At 20.8% G+C, this 22,940-nt stretch overlaps 1 protein-coding gene across 4 annotated transcripts in view; it reads left to right on the top strand.

Moving 5' to 3' along the window:
* Positions 1-22,940, top strand: part of wun (wunen) — a 100,572-nt gene that overhangs the window by 14,326 nt on the left and 63,306 nt on the right. For all 4 annotated transcript variants that reach the window (XM_086912512.1, XM_086912510.1, XM_086912509.1 and 1 more), the window contains exon 2: positions 12,124-12,275. In XM_086912512.1, coding sequence (XP_086768638.1) covers positions 12,124-12,275 — 152 coding nt within the window. The remainder of the gene's footprint in view (positions 1-12,123; positions 12,276-22,940) is intronic.

Here is a 22,940-nt window from a genome sequence, read left to right on the forward strand (position 1 = left end):
TTGATATTAAGAAATCATAAAAATTATATTAGAAATCATGAATAACAAATGAGAATTTTTCTTTTATAATTTCTAACGTAAAATTTTTTCACAGATTTGCTTTTAAATAATATAAATGTTTTTTTTTTTTTACGGAAATTTTGAATTATTTAATTTATTTTTTATTCTATTGCAAATTTTTTATATTCAAGATATTTTGCATAATGATTGAATATTTTTTTATCAATTTAAGATTAAGTCCTTCTGGATTCTTTTAAGAATTTGTAAATTCAATCTTAAATATATTGCATATTATAGAAACATAAAAATATGAAGTATGCGAAGTAGAAGTATAAAGTTTGTAATTATAAAATTAATTTTAGTATTAATCTATTTATAATTTTATTAAACCTTATTTGAATTATTTATTTATTGATTGTTTCTAATGCATCATTATTTACTAAATATACAGTGATTAGAAGAGATAAAAGATATGTGTTGCATTCCATAGTATAATATATAATTATTATTATTATAGTATTTACATATTAATTAATTAGATGTATAATATATTATATATATAATGATATATATAATTTTTATATCATTTAGTAATTTATAAATTTATTAATTATATATTAATTATTATTGTTATTATATATATTATATTATTTTATATTAATAATAAATTTTATATTGGAACTATAAAAATTTTTTTAATATGAAAATGAAATATAAATAACAAAAGTGTTTCTATGTAAGTTAAAAATATAAAAAATTCATATATTTTTCATATTCTCCTGTGCATATTTTATTTTAAGTCTACTGTTTAAAAGTGAAATAAAAGATGATAGATTTTGTTTAATGTATTCGAACAGAGAAGATTTATTTAAGCGTGAAAGGGGGAATATTTAAACTCATAGAATGATTTAATAATGTGGGCGTTGGAATTGATGAGACGAAGAAATAATTGAGAAATCTAATGTTGGAAAAGATGGTAATGTTGATAAAAGAGAAAGGTTTCATACCTAAGAATATTTTATTATTTATTGTGATTTGAAAGTGCTTTCTCTAATAATTTTAATATTTTTATATTTAAATTTGAAAATATATAAATTTAAACATATAAACATAAATTTTATTTAAAATTTTATGTGTTTATTTTTTAATGATAACGTAAGAAGGATTTTTAGCAAGTAATATTATAAATAAAAAAAAGAATGTATTAAAAACAAATATCATAAATAATATGTATATATATATATATATATTATTTTTAAATAGCAACAAAAGATAAAATACAATTGTAGAAATCTTATTTTTATTTATATTTTTCTACAATTTTTTAAAATTTACATTTAAATGAAATGACAATACTTTTCTAATTCTTATAATTTAATTACTAATTATAAATTTAATTTATTTTATTATTATTTGCAAATTTATAAACGAATTTTCGAAACTTAATGATGCTCATCGTTAATATTAAAATAATTTTTTATTAACTAAATTCTTAATTTTCATCTATTTATATATTTTTTACGAGTAACATTCGAAACATAAATGAAATTTTGATATTGGAATTGAAAAAAAATGCAAGGATTTGAATTTATAAATATCTAAATATTTTTAAATATGCTTATTTTTAATTTTTAATAAAACAATGTTAAAAAAACTTTATATCCTATATATTCTGTTTTTATATATATATAAGTATATATATATATATGTATGCTATAAAATTTTAAACTTTAAAAATTGCTAATAATTGCTAATAAAATTATAAATATAGATAAAAATGATAAATGTAATAATTTATAGTCATTTTACTGAGTATAAAGATGAGGATAAGGAAACCTTATACGTAGAATATCTTTTTGTGGTTTAAATCGCGGTTTTCTTTTTTTTAAAATCCGGTACTAGTTTATCAGGAATATTATATAAATTATAAGAATATATAAAAATATATAAAAATTATGTTTTACAATAATATCTACAATTTATTTAAGATATATAATTATTATGTGTTTTTGAATGAATTTTATAATATTAATATTATTGATAAATATAAATAGTTGTGTTTTAAATACTATTAATAAAAAACAAATAATAAATAAAAAATTAAGTAATAATGTTGTTGTTCGAAATAATGAATTACAAAATACGTAGATCATTTATTCTTAAAAAAATTTACAAATCACAATTAAATAATTTATTTATTTATTTTTAAATTTTTTTATTTTATTTCATTTAAAAGAAAAAGAAAGAATATTATTAAAATAAAATAATATAAAAAAATGTAAAATAGATATTTACAAATAATTATTATAATATATATATATATATAAACACAAAAAATATGTAATGTTATATTTTGTATGCATGTATGTATAGTGTATCAATGTATGTATAATATTAAATTTATAATATTATATATAAATATATATATAAATAATAATATATTTATATAAAATAATAACAAAAAAATATGTAATATTATATTTTCCAGTGTATGTATGTATATATAATATTAAATTTATATATATAAAATACACATATATTTAATAAGTAGCTTTGAAATAATAATTTAAATATATCAAATAACTTTAATTCAAGTTCTATTTGTTTTCATACAAAGTTTTCCACTTTTAAAAATCATCATTTGTGCTTGTAATATCTAGAATATTTGAAATAATATTCAAATATATTAATAATAATTAATATATAAATTTATTATTATTATTTTGATTTAATATATATAGTTTATATAGTTATATAATAACTTATATAGTATTTATAAATTATTATATATTATAATAATTTATATAGTTTTTCAAAATATTTGGAACCTAGAATATTTATTATTATTATTATTTATAATATTTATTATTGTTATTATATATATGAATATTAATTAAAATACATATATATATATATATATTAATTAAAATTCTTCATTATATTATTATTATTTTTAAAAATAAATTTAATTAATGATTTATTATTATTTTATATATTTCCAAACGAATAAGAATTGTCTTAATTGCTTCGAATATAATTTCAAACATTTACGTTGATAAAAATATAATGGACGAATAAGGAACAGTACGTATAATGAAGTGCATGAATACGATTAATTGCTTTCCATTTTGTTTTTGAAAGTCATTAGAAAGTCTCTATTGTTGCATACAACGAATCATAATTCCTTTACTACACTATAAGATGACATTTCTGTGGTCTTTATAGTAACCTGCGGACTTTCAGATTTTCTTTTCACTGTTCACAGCTTTATGATGTAATAAAATATACGAAAGCTATTATCTTGGAAGGTAGCGAAATCACGTTTGAAATATTATAGGAATAGTAAACCAAGTTCTGCTATGTTTTGCTATTTGCTTATACAATAAAATATAATATGAGTAAATAAACATAGCAAACTTTCACACCTATACTTAAAATTAATCTAAAATTTTTAATTTTTAATATCCTATATATATTTTGATCAAAAGAAAATGAAGTAACTGTGATACACTTAAAAACACTTTAAACAAATTCAGTAGAAAAGACTACAGATTAAGATTTCTTGTAATTGGTAAATAAAATTTCAAATGTTTTCATATTAATACTCTACACATATAATACACCATATATCTAATACAACATATAATACACCATACTATAATAACGGAATAAATAATATTAATATAAGTTAATTAACATTCTATTTTTTATTACACTTATCATTCTATATTTCTGATTAGATATAAAAATCTTCTTAATTTTTAATAATTAATAATTTTTTCGTTTTATTCATTGCATGTAATTAATATATATTTTTAACAATATTAAAAATAGTAAAATCTTTTATTTGTTTATAATTTTTTATAAAATTTGTTTTTTTATCTGCGTATTTTCATATTTATAAATTATATAAAATTTTGTAATATATATATAATTTTATGTCATTCCCAAATTTAATGTATTTTTACATTTGAAAAGATAAAAAAAAAAAATGCAAAATTAACTTTATGATTATCTCAGATACAAAGAACATGAAAAATGTTAATATATTATTAGTACTATCAATAAGCATAGGTGAATGGCAGTTCGAAGCAACGGTATTTTTAAATGCTCAGTGAACTTGTTAGTCATCTACATAGTGTATAGAAATTCGTGGCGATGATCGAACACCTGCGCTTTTAAATGGATGTCAAGGAGGATCTAAATCCGTTTTGCTTAGACTGTACGCGATATATACATACACACACAGCATTCTGTTTGTAATCACGAATAAGATGCACGTATTGTGTTCATTATCAATCCTTGCATAACACGCGTTCACCAAGTGCATTCGAACCACGAGTATTACACCCAGGAAGATTACCGACACGGATACTGTTACTGCAAATTGTTTTCGTATTCGTATCGATTACGTTTATTGGCAACGAGAAACGCGAGAAACATATTGACGTTCGCGAATACTCACGATTCTCCTTTCACATGATATTATTAAATGAAACAACAGAACGCACGAGCGTTTACAATTTGATTGTTCACTCCATATATTTATAGTTGGATATAGGGGTATTCTATTTTCCTTGTTTACTTCTTAGATTTTGCAACATCTTTTTAGATGTTATAAATTTAACAAACATGTAGAAATATAATAACTGTAATAATTATTTGAAAATTATGAATAAAAATTTTCATATACGGAATATTTTTTAATAAATTTTTAAAATTTAAATATGGATTTAATGTTTTTGGAAATAAAAGATAAATGAAAATTAGGAATATTTCAAATATTATCGATAATAATGTTTGATATGATAATAATAATAATATAGTAATTTTCTCTTTAAAAATTTTTTTTAGTAATAAGCATGGAACATGATGATAATTTATTATTAATAATTCCTTTAATAAATCTTGATTCATTTTTATAATATAATTTATTATTTTCGTCACGGAAATATAAATATGATTTTTTTGATAAAGTTAAAATTTTTAATAAAATAAATTATTATTTTATACTTAGAATCGAAAGTTTTAATGATTATTTTCACAATTAAAATCTCTTTATTATTTTTTTCGCTTATAATTTTCATTAATTTTCAATTTTTTTTTTTATTGAAATATCTATTTTCTGTTTAATGTTTTGAATTTTATATTGAAAATTATAGATTAATTATATTAATTATAAATTAATAGAATTTTATAATTTTTAAAATTTCATAATTTTGAATTTTTATTTTTATATTATAAAATTAAAAAATTTCTAATCTATTTCTGATGTATTTTTACTTCACTTTTTAAATGATTATTTTCTTGTTAGTTATTTTTTTATTTTTATCTCTCTAAAATTAAATTCTTTAAACTTTATCATTTTTTTTCATCATTGTTTTTGCCTTTTATCCTCTTGCTCTTATTTTTTTATTCCTTTTTTCTTCAGTTGAGTCAAGAATTTTTTTGTATTCTTGCCAATATATTTTACCAATTACCAATTTTACCAAATACCAATCTCTCTTTGTTTAATCAACAAAACTATTCAATATATCTAAATAATTTATGGTTGACTTATTTATTGTATCATTCATGTTTATTTATGCTTTAAAATATATTTTTGAGGAACATTATACATTTAATAAATATATGTCTGGTAGAAAATTGTATTTTTATTAACTCAATAATCCTTGACAAATTTCGTAGAAAATTGACTCATATATTGTATTGTTAGCAAATAATTTTCTATAATTGAATGTTGATACCTTGTAATGTTTCTATTTTCATTTGCATACTGTTCTTAAAATATATATTGATAATATCAAATTAATTTTTGTAGGTACTTTGCTTTCATTTTATGAATGTTTTCACTTTATTATTTCAGTAAGCAAAACTGTTGCACTATCGTATTTTTAATTTTCTCTTTTTTTTTCATCTTCATCTTTTTCAATTTTTTCACTGACTTCATTTTTTACTATATGAAGTTCAAAAAAATTGTACTATGTGTTTTCGCATTTTTGCTTTTTTAGTTTTTACTTGAAAGATTTTATGATTTTATGATATTAATATAATTGATTTCATCTTAGAAAAAAAAATATATTAATACTACGTTACGTCAATCAAGTTAAAAGTATCTTTTAATTTATTGATTTTTCAGCATCAATATTTTAATACTTTTTTATAAAAAATATTGAATTGACAGATTAACATAGTAAAATATTTATACATATATAATATATACATGTAATATTTTAAATATACATATCTAATAAAAAATAGTATAAAGGATATATAGTTCTATTAATAAAAATTAAAATATCTCATTTTTTAAATAAGTAAATATATATTATGAATTTTGATTGTCAAAATTAATAATTAAAAAATAATTAATATTATCAAACTAATTAACTTTTTTAACAGATTATTTGAAGTAATTCAAAAACCTTTGATATCATTACGCAATACATTCTGCATAATAATTATAATGTAATATATGTAATTTATTTATTTGTTACATATTATTACATTTTAATAATGCGAATATCATTATAATTATATTATATTTTGTACATATATCTTTTAAATAATATTATTATATTTATTATGATTGTAAACATTCATAAAAGTTATCTAATATTAACAAATTACGTTTACATAAGAACAATTAAAGAACAATTCATAGTTCGGTTGAATTTAATTTGAAAACACTTGATTCGCCTTTTACCCTTACATAGATAATTGAATGGGAATTAAAACTTGTTATCCGCTTCTGAAGCGTTGAAACTATCTATATCAATGATTTCGATTTTTCACGAACGTCGGAGCAAACAAGTTTATATGCGTAATGAGAAGAATTAATGGTAACGCTTATCCAGTTTTTGCTTATAGCGTAGAGTGTTAATTAAAATTCTAAATAGTATAATTTTAACCGAAACAGGATGTTACAACATGATAATAATATGTTTTAATTATCGTTAATGCTAATGCTCCTCAAATAGTTGATTTCATTTAAATGTTTCATGATCCTTGAGTATAATTCTATTAATAAGTATTATATTAGAATTTACTAAATTTCAAAATAGAAATAAATATAATAAATATTTAATACAATTTTAAATAAATAATTAAAAATAGTTAAAAATATAATTTATAATTATCAGTTCCAATTCATTTAGATATATTCCATGAATTATTTCTATGAATAATGCTTTTCATAATTTAATATATAAAGTTTTCCATAATGAATAATATAATTGAAGAATTTTATATCTGAAAATAAATCGAAAATATAAAATTTTGATTAATAATAAATAAATTTTAATAAATAACATATAAATTTACTTAATTCGTATTTTATGAGTTTTCTAATTTAAAGTCAATGTCTTTTGCATAACTTTCAATCACAATAGCAAATATAATTCGATGGAATATATTAATTTATTCTAAGTTCTAATATACGCTACGCAATATCTACGTTTATTTATAATCAATGAATCATTATTATAAGTATTTCATAAATTAGTTATATAAAGTAATAAGTAATACAATCAATAATATCATAAATTAATTATCGAATATGTTATAAAAGTTATATATGAATCTAAAGAATTTTTAAATTTAATTTTTAAAAACAAAAAGATATATTGAACAAATTTTTTTATCTTTATTTTATTTGAATACAGAACTATTGTATTACTTTATTATGATATTATTACTTTTATTTTATTTGAATACAGAACTATTGTATTACTTTATTATGATATTATTACTTTTATTTTATTTGAATACAGAACTATTGTATTACTTTATTATGATATTATTACTTTTATTTTATTTGAATAAACAGAACTATTGTATTACTTTATTACGATATTATTTCTATATTATTATATTGTTATCATTTAAAATATTTTGTAATTTCATATTTTTTCAAATATTAATCAAATTACATGTTATACTTTAATTTTATTCCATAAATTATTATCTAAAAATATTTTTAAAATTGTAAAGTAAATTAATCTTTTAATTCTTTTTTAATTCTAAATACTTTATTCAGATTTATATTATAATTTGTCCAGGTATAAAATATTTTTATATCTGTCTAATTAATATGTATGTATATATAACATAATCTAATAAAAAAATTACATTTGCAAAGAAATTTAAAATATGCATATCTATATATTTATATTAATTTATTAATTTAGTTAAAAAAATTGTTGAAATATTACAGTAGTTTAAATATTAATTAATGTAAATTAATTTATATCAAGCTTTGCGAATATAAATATTATAATATATTTTTAATGCAAATTTGATAATGTGATAAATCGATTAGCGATCTTTGCATAAATGAATAATTAAATTTAAAATATTAACAATTTAAATTATAAATAAATAAGTAAAGTAATAATAAGTATAGTCTATAAAATTTATATACAGACATAGATATATCAAATCATTTTATTAAATAATTCGAATTTTACGAATTCAATTAATGAATTGTTATTGTTTAATAATTTTTAAATAATTATTTTAATTAGTATATGTAATTATTATTTATTTATACATATTAAATTTTTATTTTATAATATTGGAATGTAGTTGAAATTCAGACAATTCAATTATTTAATTTTTTTTCGCGGCCTAAAGGATTTCAAGAAGGGAGAAAGTTTTTACGGTCATTTTTAAGAAAGTTTCGAAATGAATATTATGCGATTTCACTATTCAATGCACATTACATTTCAGATAATTTATTAATTGAATAACTTTTATATATATTTTAGTTTGTCAAATTTATTTCTTTACAATAGAAGTTATTATTATATTTTTCTTATGCAATAAAGTTTTTTTTTGAATAAATAAGTTTTGAATAATAGAATTTTTTCAAGAATATATATATATATTAAAGCAAAAGCTAAGAAACGGAAAAAAAAGATAAAATAGTGAAAAAATAAAGTGATAAAATAGTGAATTAAAAAATGAAAAAAATTAAAATTCTTCCAAATTAATTATTTTATCTCATCTTATTATTCGATGAACTGATAAAACCGTCCAATTTCTTGGAAAGTCAATACGAATATGTACTAATAAGTCCAAAAATATAGCCTATCTTACATATTTCTGAATATCATTCTCCCTGTGGTCTGCAATAAATTCAAGGAACAATTACGGGTGAATGATCATGAAACTTTAACCAGTTCGTAAAATATATGCAACAACGCTCGGCTTGGACGTAGTCTGCTACATAAATAATGACTACGTGTGATGCCGCGCGAGTCGTTGCTGTTGTTACAACCTGCTCACGGTATTGCCTCGTTTTACTTGAAAGCAAGCCTGACAATTATCTTAATAGCTGACTCGGTTGAGCGATTTCCAGGTAGCGAAGGCGATGTTTCCGACGATTTTCATCGAATAAACAGCGGAAAGGATAACCGTGTCAGCATACCTCTAGGCATGCTATATTTTCTGCGCTGGTTTATTCCTGATTTTTTTCTCTTTTTTTCTTCCATTGCCATCATATGTTAATCATACCAGATAGCGTGCACATGAATTCTTGGTAGCTTATCAACCGAGATTCAAAAATTATGAAAACTTGTTGCTAGAAGCTATACGATTGATTATGAGAAACTAGTGATCAATTTTCGAATTATCTTAGTCTTGGATAATCCTCGTGGAATCGTTTTGAAGGAAAAAGGAGAAAATCGATGTAACCTGTAATCTCGTGCGATATCTGTCTACATAGCTGAAAAGAAATGCAATCGAAGTTTAATGGCGATCAAGCAAATTATGAAAATGGTAGTGCCTTAGGTTATTCCTATACTTGTTTGATTAGTTATGTAATTGGAGCTGATAAAGTTATATTTATATACATTCAACTAAAGATATTACTACTTTTAAAATTTATAATGATCAAATTTAATATTTTTAAATGAAAAAAATATTTAAGATAATTTTGATTATCTAAGTATTTTACATTTAAAAATTTTTTTAATAAACATAATTTTTTAAATATCATAATTATGTGAAAATATAAACAACCAATAAAAATTAAAATATTATATGAATAAATTTATATACTTATGAAAAATAAATTAAACAAAAAATATCAAAAAATAAAAATTTCAATCTTATATGACTATAATTTTATATATTTTATTTAGTTTAAAATGTATAATAAAAAAAAGATGATAAGAAAAAATAGAATAATATATAATAATACATACAATGAATACGTTGAATATGAAATAATTAATTATTGAAATAAAAATAAAAAATATAATTAATTCAGCTTTTATTTTTATTAAAGAAAATATGAGTAATTATTTTGTTATTCAATAAATATTTAAAATCGTATTATATTAACTATATTATAATAATGAATCATAAGTTTTGACGTAATTTCGAGTTAAAATACAACACAATAAAATTGTTCAAATAACATATCAAAAAAATAAAAATATAATTACATGAATAATACTTTGATATTTTTCGTGATTCATACTTCGATCAATCCAAGAAGAATACTTTTAATTAATACTGTTTCTTATTTATGATGTTTGTTTCTTATTTAAAAAGAACGAAGCACGTGTCAACGTGATAATTACTATACACGAAGCGTACATATACTTTGAATTGTACCAGTATACGAGCGACAAATTTAGTTACTATTACATGGATTGTCATTCCGTAATATGATGATGTCTCGTTTGTGTCAAGGACGATGTATCGTCATTCGCAACAAGCGTCATAAATCTCCTTTCTCCTTATACACATACGATGATACACTTGAATAGATAAATTTATCTATTTTTTAGAAAGTCATTAATTTGACTAATTTATTAGTTCAGTATAAAATTTATTTAATGTAATAATAATTACAAATTGCTATAAAATAAAATTAAAAATAACAATAATCTTAATAATAATAATAAATTAATTTTATGCTCTAATATTATTAATTAATATAAATTAATTTTGTGCTCTAATAAAACATTTCAAATAATTTATTAATCTTATTTTGAAAATAAAAAATAATTTTTTTTTGATTAATATTTTTAAACAAAATAATAAGCAATATATAGATTTTTATAATTTCAGAATTTAATGGACTTTTATATAAAAATAATAACTTATTTACCAAATTCATGATCTTCAAAAACATTTATTTTATCATATATTTAATCATATATTTATCATTTTATCATTTTCATTACATACAACATAAAACTTAAAACTTATTTAAAATAAAACTTTATAATATTAATAATAATGTTATTAACGTAATTTTATCTAATATTAAATCTAATATTATGGTTTCGAATCTTTATATTATATCATATTGTTATATAGATTTATTTTAATCGTTAATTTTTATTTAAGTCAAGATTTAAGATCTAATCGAGTTCAAGATCTCTAATCTAATCTAACTCAAATGTAAACGCAATCCTTAATTTTATTATATCACTCAATTGAATATAATATAATCTCTTCTAGATAGATTTACATTCATATATATATATATATATTATTATTATTATTCCATGATATATCATATAATATATGATATGTAAGTATGCATTTATATACAAGCTATCTAATATAGACGACACTATCTTATATTATATCGTACATATTCCAAAAATTTTCCTTACGAAAAAGAAATTCTGTGTTTACATATGATTATTTTGAACGGATATTTTACACTATACCATTATAAACATGACTAATACTTCTGCACGTTCAAGTACAATTTTATATAATTTTACACAGATTCGCATGATCCTATAACGTTTAATGTTATATAACATATTTTTGTTTTAAATTCAAAATTTAATATAGAATAATAAATAACTATAATAATAATAACTATGTAATATATAAAATTATAGTATAGAATAGTAAAAAACTAAAATTAAAAATTGTATTAAAAATGCATCTTAAAAATGTAAAAGAGGAATGATGATGTTGAATTTTGTTATTGAATTTAATTTCTAAGTTTTATAAGGAATAGATATACATGATATATTATGATATACAAAAGATATACATTTAAATATGTATATAATATGTTATATTTTTGATGAGAAAGAAGAGAAACAAGTGACAAGTGAAAATTAATTATTTGTTTTATGATTCCAGTGGGTATGACAGTGCTGATGTTCTACCTGTTCGGTAAACCATACAAACGTGGATTCTTTTGCAATGACGAGTCGTTATATCACCCGTTCCACGACTCAACTGTAACCAGCGCGATGCTCTACGTTATTGGTCTTTTGCTTCCTATATGCACGGTGAGTCATCTGCTACCATCTGATTTCCAAAAAAAGCATCAAACGATATATATCTTGTCGACGCTATGATTTTCGCGTTTTGCGTTTTGGACTGTTTTATACGATATGTTATTAAATAAGCGAGAAATACCAAGCGTATGAAAGATATTGAAAAGATGAATTTACGACTTAAAAATAACATATTAATGAGTAAGTAATATTAAAAATAATTCAATTTTAAGTTGAATTTAATTAAAAGTAATTAAATATTGTTTTTGCTATAATTTTTAATCTGTTTTTTAAATTGAATCAATATCAAATTTATACGTAATATATATATATGGAATATATATTTTACATTTTGTACTATATTTATGTTTTTTTCATATTTATATACATGATATTTTTTTTAATGAAATAATGATTTTTCTTTTTGCAAAGCCTTTTCATAACATTGATTTGTTAATTTGTTTTTTCTATTAATTTGTTTTTTATCTTATCGACAATACAAGAAAATATTTTTTTAATAAACTTTTTTGAGAACATTAAATTCTCAAGTTCATTGATAAATTTATTATCTATTTTTTTCAGATAATAAAAGCTATATTTTTGAAATAAGTTAGACAAAAGAATATTTATCAATACAATTTAAAATATTCTAAGATAATTAAATTATAAATTTTCAAAATTTTTATTAAAAATAAAAAATTATTGATACTTTGATGATTGATTTAAATCAAAATTAATTTAAATATATGTATAATATGTAATATGAATAATGAAAACTTGTTCTTTTTAAATTTTATTTTAAATATATTAATATTCTTTTTAAATTTTTAAATGATAATTTTTATTTTACTTTGCATTATTTTTTTTTATTAAAATTCTTTTTTTTTTATTTTTCTTCAATGAAATAAATTTCAAATTAAATTATAAATTTTCAAAATTTGATATATAAAATTATAATATAAAAAATGGATTATAAATGATCCCATTTATAAATCAAAGAAACGATCTATAAAAAAATACAACGTACATAGTCTCATTTTTATCTTCTATTTATATCTTGTTTTTGCATAATCATAGTACATATGCTATACGTCATTTGTTTTTTTTAATGTGTGTTTTTCTATTAAATTTTATGGAATTTTTATGTCATATATTTTATGCTACATGAATCATAAAAAAATATTCAATTTTAATGTTTTCATTAATGTTATCGATAATAGTTTTTTAAAATATTTATTGCAGACATATTTAAAAAATTGAGAAAAATACAGACAAATAAAATGTTCTTGTTTCTTTATAGTTGTAATAAATTTTTATCATGTTAAAGACTTTATTTGATTTTTGAAATTGATTTATTTTATTCATATTAATATTCAATATTTTAAAAGTATAATTTGACATTAAAACAATTGAAATTTATAAAATTATATAAAAATTTTAAAGAAAAGTTGTTAAATTTTTTATAATCCTTATTTATATTTGAACATTTTTGAATGAAATAAAATAATATTAAAAAAATTTTTTTTAATTTTTTGAATTTCATGAAAACATATATTTTATCTTATTTTCAAACTATTCGTTTATTATGTATTATTATATGATAAAGCAATACAAATTTATTATATTTATTAGCTTTTGAATTATTTTTTTCCTTTTTAGTGATATAATTTTACATAACATATACATATTATTATTTTTAAAATAATCATTATTATTAATTTTGAAGAAACAATTAAAAAATATTTAAGAATATAAATATAAAACATAAACAATTTACCAAATATACAATAATAATTCTATAATAAATAAAACATTGAACATTTCCGTTTTGAATGAATAGAAAATAATTCAAAATTATAAAAATATCAATGTTTAGATAATTAACAGTAAAATATATAAATAATAAAAACATTCTTTGATTGCTAATGATATTGAATGATAATAATAATCAATCGATAATATTGAATAATTATAACAATAATAATTGATAAGTTATCGTATTACATTATGATTTAGATTTTTTTTATGACCAGAATATTTTCACATATATTTTCATGTATTTTTCTATTGTTTATATTATAACTTCTTATTATTTTTAGAGCTTTATTATATTACTTTTATAATAAATATTCTTGTCATATTTCTATATTCAAAAAATTATATGATAATTAATTAAATAATAAAAATTATGTATTACGCAAAATGAAAAATTTTATTGCAACAAAACTTTTTATTTGTTATCATTTATTTTTTAAATAATCATATTTTATTTAAATCGATCTATTCTAATACTTTGAAAACTATGATGATATTTAGATTGCAAATTTTTATACAAAAGTATAAAATATATTTTGGTATAAATATAATATTTCGCATATTATATATATTTTATCTTTTATATATATATATAAATATTATATAAATGTAATATATATATATATATGTTAAATGTTATATATATAATATATAATATAATATATATGTATATTTAATACAATAAATATTGATAACTGCGATAAAAAAATCAGAAATTATTGGTTTATCCAAATTTCATGCAAATATTCACGAAATTTATTTAGTGATTTTGTGATGAACAATTAACAAAAGAATAAATGCATGTTTCTAAAAAAGAGAAATCGTACTATATAAAATCATAAACATATTAAGATAATATGAGTAAATTTTATTGCATAACATTATATGGTTTATGAATATTTAACATATTTTATGACATAGAATGATCATTTTTAATAATTAACAAATTAATTGATAAATGTAAATATTTAAATTCCACAAATATAGAGAAATTATTATGTGACTTATTGTAATAACAATTATGGATTATTCATTATAAATAAATTTTATATTATTATATCATTATATTAATTAAAACAGAAATGTTAAATATTCATTATTACCAATTTAAATTATGTTATATGCAATATATTTATCTTATATTGAATAAACATATGTGTATAAATATCTATGCATATTTTATACTTCACAAATATAAATTTCATTGTTATAATATTTTATTTATATATTTTATGTGCGGTTATATGACAATTTAATGATATTAAAAGATATTTTAGATAAAAATTGAGGGATTTGAAACAATATTTTGATTGATATAGGAGCCTAGATCGAGTCATAGAAGATATTTGAGAAGGTAATTTTATTTTTCTTAAATGAAATCATATTTTTCTAAACACAAAAACGATACAGTTAATTGTTATTTATAAAAAACTACTAAGTCATTTACGCCAAAAAACATTGATTTATGAAACATTTTATTAATTAAAATTTTTATTTAATTAGTAAAACGTAAAGTAAAACATAATTTAATTAGTAAATTTTAACTTATTGAATATTGAAAAGTTGATTTTTTGATATAAATGATTTTTGCTTTTTCATATAATTAATAAATTATTAATTGAGTATATTTATATATCAAAAGCTTTGATTTTATTTTTATAAAAAATATTAATTTCCAAATGTTTTTTATGATTCAATCTAAAAAAAATCTTTTAAGATCAAATGAAAATATTTTTCAATATTTTTTAAACGATCAATCAATTTTTTTTAAAATATTTAGATAAATCGAATTAAATGAGATACTGTGTATATATAAAATACTTGTATATGTGAATACACATATATATTAATACATCTGTATACTTATATAATCATACATATAAATTTAAATATATTGTTTTATCTTTATTGCTATTTTTGTAAATTGAAATGTAATAAATTTTATTTAATATGAAACCACTAAAGTTTAAATAATTTTAAACATTCGTGAAATAATAGCCTATTTCATATGCAATAACATAATCTGCGGTCTAACACTTGACGATCATTTAATTCTTGACTATGACTTGATTGTCGAGTTCTATGTAAATTTTTAACATATATTTATTCTTTATTTATTTCAAAGAAAGATTAAAAAAAAAACTTTTCAATAAAAAAATTCGATCGTCTTATATATGTCATAAAAAACATAATTTTAATTTTATATTTCTTAAAAATTTTGCAATAAAAATACAATTATTATTATTACATATTTCTCATTATTACCGTTCTATTTTTATTCCTTCAATAAAACGATGACATAAAAGTTTGGTTTAAAAGTCGCATGGGTTATAAACGATCCAGTTCACAATCCACTGTACGAAAGTTAAAGAAACGAACGATCTTAATACTCATTCATACACGTTGCTTATAGAGTACGTCTTTCACAGTTGTATTCAAATTTAAATATACTTCTGTATGCACAAAAAGTTCTCTCCCTATCGTCCCTCCCTATGCGTACACAAGATTTGTGACACTCTTCGGAACATACACATATATTTACATGTATACAAATCTAACTGAAATGTCGACAAGTGGTAGTCTTGCGAGGAAATAAAAAAAGCTTCCTATCTTTTTATCTAATTTCCTGACGACACCGCCGCCACAGCTGTTCTTTATCTGCTTCTTGCTCACCACCGTATATACAATCCCCTAAGTCGATCTAATATATCGTTAGATATTTTCCGAAGAGCGTTTCGAACTCCTGTCGACGAGATACGGTTGAAACGGTACGAGAGAAACGAAGGAAAAATGATAAAAAAAAAGGAAAGAAATATAGAGCGGATAGGTGAAAGGATTGAAACGAAGGCGTATGTATATAGGTGGAAGCGCGTAAGGATGTCGACACATGTGGGATGCAACGACGAAAGAAGAGCATTCGTTAAGTTTCGGTGGTCGTGGGAATCGATTTACGGTATCTGGAAGTGGTGCACGTGCACACTGATGTATTTTTGCCGGACGGCGCGAAGGCAGAAGAGACTGCATCCTCTATTTGCATCCTTGGAAACTGCACTCCGCCAGGCTCGAGCTAGCAAGGGGTCGTTAGCCACTAAAGGAAACTGAACAGATGCATGTGTTGCCCTTGCTTCGTAGAATATTTTCATATTTCCTCTGTACACGTGCTCCGTACAATAAGACTTGGTAGAAAATTGTTTGAATTCCGTGGATAGTTTTGATGATATTTATAGATCTTGCACGATATGTCTCTTACGACATTGGCTATCTTTAACCGCACATTGAGATATTCGTAAATGAGGTGATCGAAGATATGAAGTAAATAATCGAAGTTTTTCTAGAGAAATAATACACTTAGCAGAAAATTGACGGTAATCAAAGATTGATTTTTATGATGCGAATTAAAAAAAGATAACGATATTTTGTGGATGGAATTGTTGCAATATAGATTATTATCGTTTAATAAGTAAATAATATATAATATAAGTGTATCTATATTATCATTTGTTTCACTCATAATAAATTCTATTTATTTAGTATTTTGTTTTTAAAGTGCATTACAAATGTATTTTTTATTGTTTTATTATTATTTAATATAAAATATTAATGTATTCATATAGAATATTATCAGACAATCAAATCAATTTTTTTATTTTTTAACTTTATCTATTTATTTTATTCTATTTTTATCTTTTCATATTTCCAATTGCTTATAATTTAATAAATAAATCCCAATTTTTATATGCTAATATTTGTACTTCTTTTTTAATAATCTCAAGACTTAGTCATTTAAAGATATTCTATATATAAATTTATAAAAAATCACAATATTTTATTTTAATTATTGTTATAAAAAAATATTCGTTAATGTTCGTGTTGACATTTATACGTTATTTTAAACAATATATTAAGTTTTTAATTTTTTAGCATTTTTATCTTTTACTAATATTTAAATATTATTTTTCATTATTCATTTTTTTAATTATTTGTATTAAGGGATTAAATTATTAATTTTTTATCACTTATTAAACGCAATCACAATATATATTTAATAAAAATAGTAATTTAGAGAAAGAAATATTGGTATCAATTTTATCAATTTATTCATACAATGATTCGTATGAAGAAAAAATGAAACATAAAAAAATAATTTTTTTCAAAATACGATGAACTTAAATAAGTTTGAAAAATTCGAAAAATTAAAAAGAAAATCTTAGTTTTTGACAAAACAGATCCTAAAAAATTAAAAGAATAATTAAATATTTTGATAATTTTAATTTTGAAATCGCGAAAAGTTTTGAATTTGATTTTCGCGAATCCATAAAATTTTCAACCGATCTCTAATATTTTTCTCAAATAATGCATTCCATGCAATTTCGCACTCACAACTGCGCAAACATCCGCAGTCCAGTAATAACATCTCGCTAATTACCTCGTGGCAAAACAACGTGCCGTAAAATTGCCAGCGTGAAACCTCTCTAACCACAACATACCGAAACAACAATCAAGCCTCTCAAGCATACAAACCTTCACTTACTCGAGCCTTCGATATCTTCTCCACCTTATTCGCAAATTCCTGTCGATATCTGAGATACCTGTGATACCAACTAGGCATCCTACCATCTTCTTATTCACATATGGAACATTCTTATTTCCATGGAACGTTGTTCCCAGCCTGGCAGCAAGTAATATCACGATCGTCGTACACGATATCGTTTCGGTTGCATGCACGTGTCTGCAAATTTTCGTTCCACAGCCCTCGGGCACCACGTTCGAAATGTGTCAGGACCTATTTTGCTTTCCTTCTACCCGTGGCACGCACGATGTTCAAATTAACGCTGTCACCGCAGGCAAAGGCTTCCCTTCGCTTCTCTTTACTCCTCTTCGCTTCCATTTTCTCTTTTTCTCGCTTCTCTTTGCCTTTCTCTTCTCTTCCTTGGCGAATAGTCGAGGGAACCTCCCTAATACGTGGGATTCTTGCGTCCGAGTGAAACCTCATGGCATGCATCGAGTCTCGGCTGCCAGTCAACCTTTTCGAGAGGTAATCACCTACAAAGGGATCCTGTAATAACGTAATGAGAAAGATTAAAGGGTGTCGTGTGTTTCTTAGCCTCTTTCGTTTCGTTCCTTGTTTTCTTGGTGATGGACACCCTCGAGGGAGCGGCGGGAAAAACAAATAGGACGATTCGTAATGGAACAACGTACACTCTCTTTCAAAAGTTTTCTTAATAATAAATTTTCTTAATAATAGAATTTTGATATTTGATATGAATTATATTGCACACTTGTTATATAATAATGGCTTGCTATATATAATAATAATAATAAAATTTATGAAAGAATCATCATATGTTTGTATATTTTTTAATTATAGAATCTTGCGAGTAAATTTTTTAAATCATGAATTTACAATTTGATATTTTAATATGTTTTTGTAAGAATTTGAAACATTTATTTACTCAAATATTAGTTTTTTTTTTATAATCATAGCTTTTGAATTTTGGTATTATTTTTCCTATAATTGTTATCTGATTTTTAACTTCTTAAATATATAAAAATATCTTTTATTTCATGTATTCTATTTGTGAATATTTGAATGAAATTTGAAATGAATTTATAGTAAGTTTAAATTAGATTTCTATTATGAGTTAAATTTTGATTAGATGTATATTATTTTCTTTAATTCAAATATTTCGCAGCAATGAGCTAATAGAATTAAGATTTAATTGATTTGACTTAAGCTCAAAACTTAATTTAAAATTTAAATATTTATTGTAGTATTTATATATATATATATATATATATATATATATATATATATATATATATATAGTATTAAATATAATTCGATATTCTAAATTCTTTGTTTTAAATTTTTCTTTAGATTTCATATGGATTATATAAATAAAATCGTTATCATATCTATATCATATTTTTATCTTTTATATTTCAATGCATTTTCTTCATTATTTTATGAAATATTATACTCCCTGTATAAAAAATATTTCTAAAAATCTTGAAATTTTCTCATTGCTCTAATTTATTTTTATTTTGGATTAATTATTATTCGAATAATTAATTATTTGATATTTATATTATATAAATTTATCACTCAAAATCGTATTTTAAATCAAGTCAAATAATAAATTCATAGTTAATAGAGTGATTTTAAGTTGAATATAATTGATTGATATATATGATTATCAAACTTGAATATAAATGATTTAAAGCTAAGTTAATTGAGAATGAGCATAAAATCTTTATCACAATATCAAACAATATGAAATAAAAAAACAGTTTTATATTATAAAATATAATATAAATATTATAAAATAGTTTCAAATTTATTCAATGACTTCAAATTCTTTCAATTTAAGTAATCTTGATTAATCTCAATTAGATTTTTTTTTGTATTGCAAAAATGTAATTAAATTTTTCTAATCACCACTATAAATTATTATATAAATATTAATTATAAATTTCCAAGAAATATAATAAATACTTTTAAGCGGAAGTGTACAGCTTAATCGAGTATTTTTGGTGAGATATCTCTTGGTTCATGCGGTTATACACTCGAAGTTGGTTAATTGGATAATCAACCGGGCTACTTTGAGACAGTTACATTTTCGGTGGTAAATTTCTTCGATGTAATTGGATTCCACGTATATAGTTCCTAGGGACCGAGATCCGCTATTCTTGGTTTGATTAAAGAGCTACCATTTACGTTGCCTGTCGTGCTGGTTGAACGTATAACTGGTTCTTTAAAGTATGAATTTAAGTTGAATTTGACGTTTGAATGATCGTCGCAATGATTTTATTTCGTTAATAATTATGTGCTGTGTATGTTTATGCAAATTTGTATTTTTATTAGTACGAGTAAAGAGGTGAAAGTTAAATAATGACTTGGTTTATTCTCTGATATCAAGGAATATTTTTCTTCGAATACTTTTGCAAATTATATATAATATTTATATATTATACCTTTAATTTTTTGAAGAAAAAAATGAAATTTATATAAAAATTTGAGTTATTCTCTGAATATTATCGCAAGGAATATTTTCGGATACTTTTACAGATTATACATAATTATTGTTATACATAACTGATAAATATGTACAATTTTTCTTTAATTGAAGAATTTATATAATATATATAGAGATATATATTTTTTTATTATTTAAACATATTTTTATTTATGAATATATTGTACTATGTTTATCATATATTTATGAAAATATCCTAAGCAAATTGTGAAAAGATTAAATTTAATCTTTTTAACAGTTTGAAATATTTTTATTAGAGATTTCTCTTGGGGATTTCCCTAGGAAATATAGGAAAAACGAAGAAAAAAAAATCAGATACCTGAGTAAACTGGTAATAACTTTAAATGTTATATGAAATTTTTACAATTCTTTGTTATTTAGAGTTTGAAATATAAATTATGAATGTTAAGTTAACAATTCCAAATGAAATTAGAATTATATTTAAAAGGAGGTAAATATTTACAAAAAAAACTTTCAAAAGCGTTGTGAAGATTTGGCGATTATTAAAAAGTTATTAACTTAAACCAACTTAACAAATATAAATCATGAAACCAAAAATTAAATAAATTTTATATTAATTAATTTATATTAATTCTAAGTTTAATTTCACCTAAAATCAAAATTAAATAAAAACTCATTCTCAAACTCTTAGCCAATTTAAGTTTGCATTGAATTTTTTTAATTTGACCGCTGTGATGCCACTAGCCATCAATTATTTGTGGTAATAAATCTCATTAAAACTAACCTGACCCAAGTTATTTTATTAGCCTAAATTGTTTCGAAGAAAAGTTTTTGTTTTTATGAATAACCAAGTAAAGTCTTTATAACTATTCAAATCTTGACAATATATTAAAAAATCATCGAGATATCGGAAGATATCTTTTTGTAAATAATTATCTTGAAAAAAATCATATAAGTAAATAAGGAAATGAAAGCCACTATCGTTTAGTGCGTCAAGTGTATGTAATACTTGCGTACTTACTATATACTTACAATGTCAGAGCTGTTTCAATGTTATCTTAAATAAATTAAGCGTGAAGATTGTTATAATGTTCTTGATTTATCCTTGCAAGAATTATAAGTACTACATCAGCGTTAGTACGATATATTAATAAATATACATAAAATAAAATAACATCGATTCACTTTACTGCATTACTTTTTTTTTTTTTTGCTGTGATAAGGCGATTAGTTAATCTTGTTCTTGTGCTTTTTCTTATTGGTCAAAACCGATTGCAGATAAGATGAAAGAAATATTTCAATGGACGTATACATAAACTGTCATATTGGCAAATGATGATATATATACAGTGGATGACTTGATATTTTAGTATATTTAAGTATATTTATATTTATTTTGCATTTTGCATTTTATAAATTTGTAGTTATAATTGCTATTATTTTTTTTTTTAAATATATTTTTAGATATATTTTTATTATTATATATATATAACTTTTTTTATTAAAAAAATATCTAATATTTTTACTTTATATTATTCTTTAGTTAAATTAAAATTTTTATATTTTTTTAATGCTATTCAGAGTTTGAAATATAATATTTTATCAGTTTCATGTAGTTTTATTTATCTTCAATCTCTGCAATAATTTTTTATTCGTTTTAAACAAATTGGTGTTCTAAATACTTACTATATATATTCTTTAATTATAAATTATGATATTTCTTTTCTCTTTTTTGTTTCTGTCTTATATTACAAATTTATTGATATTTTGAAATGAATATGTAATACAATATAATGATACAATAAATTAAGATATGTAACATAATATAGAAGAAAAACAAATTAAGGATGATTGCAAAATAATA

The sequence above is a fragment of the Apis florea genome, unplaced genomic scaffold (assembly GCF_048593485.1).
Source record: "Apis florea isolate Af1SG1 unplaced genomic scaffold, ASM4859348v1 contig_3391_pilon, whole genome shotgun sequence".
NCBI lineage: Eukaryota > Metazoa > Arthropoda > Insecta > Hymenoptera > Apidae > Apis > Apis florea.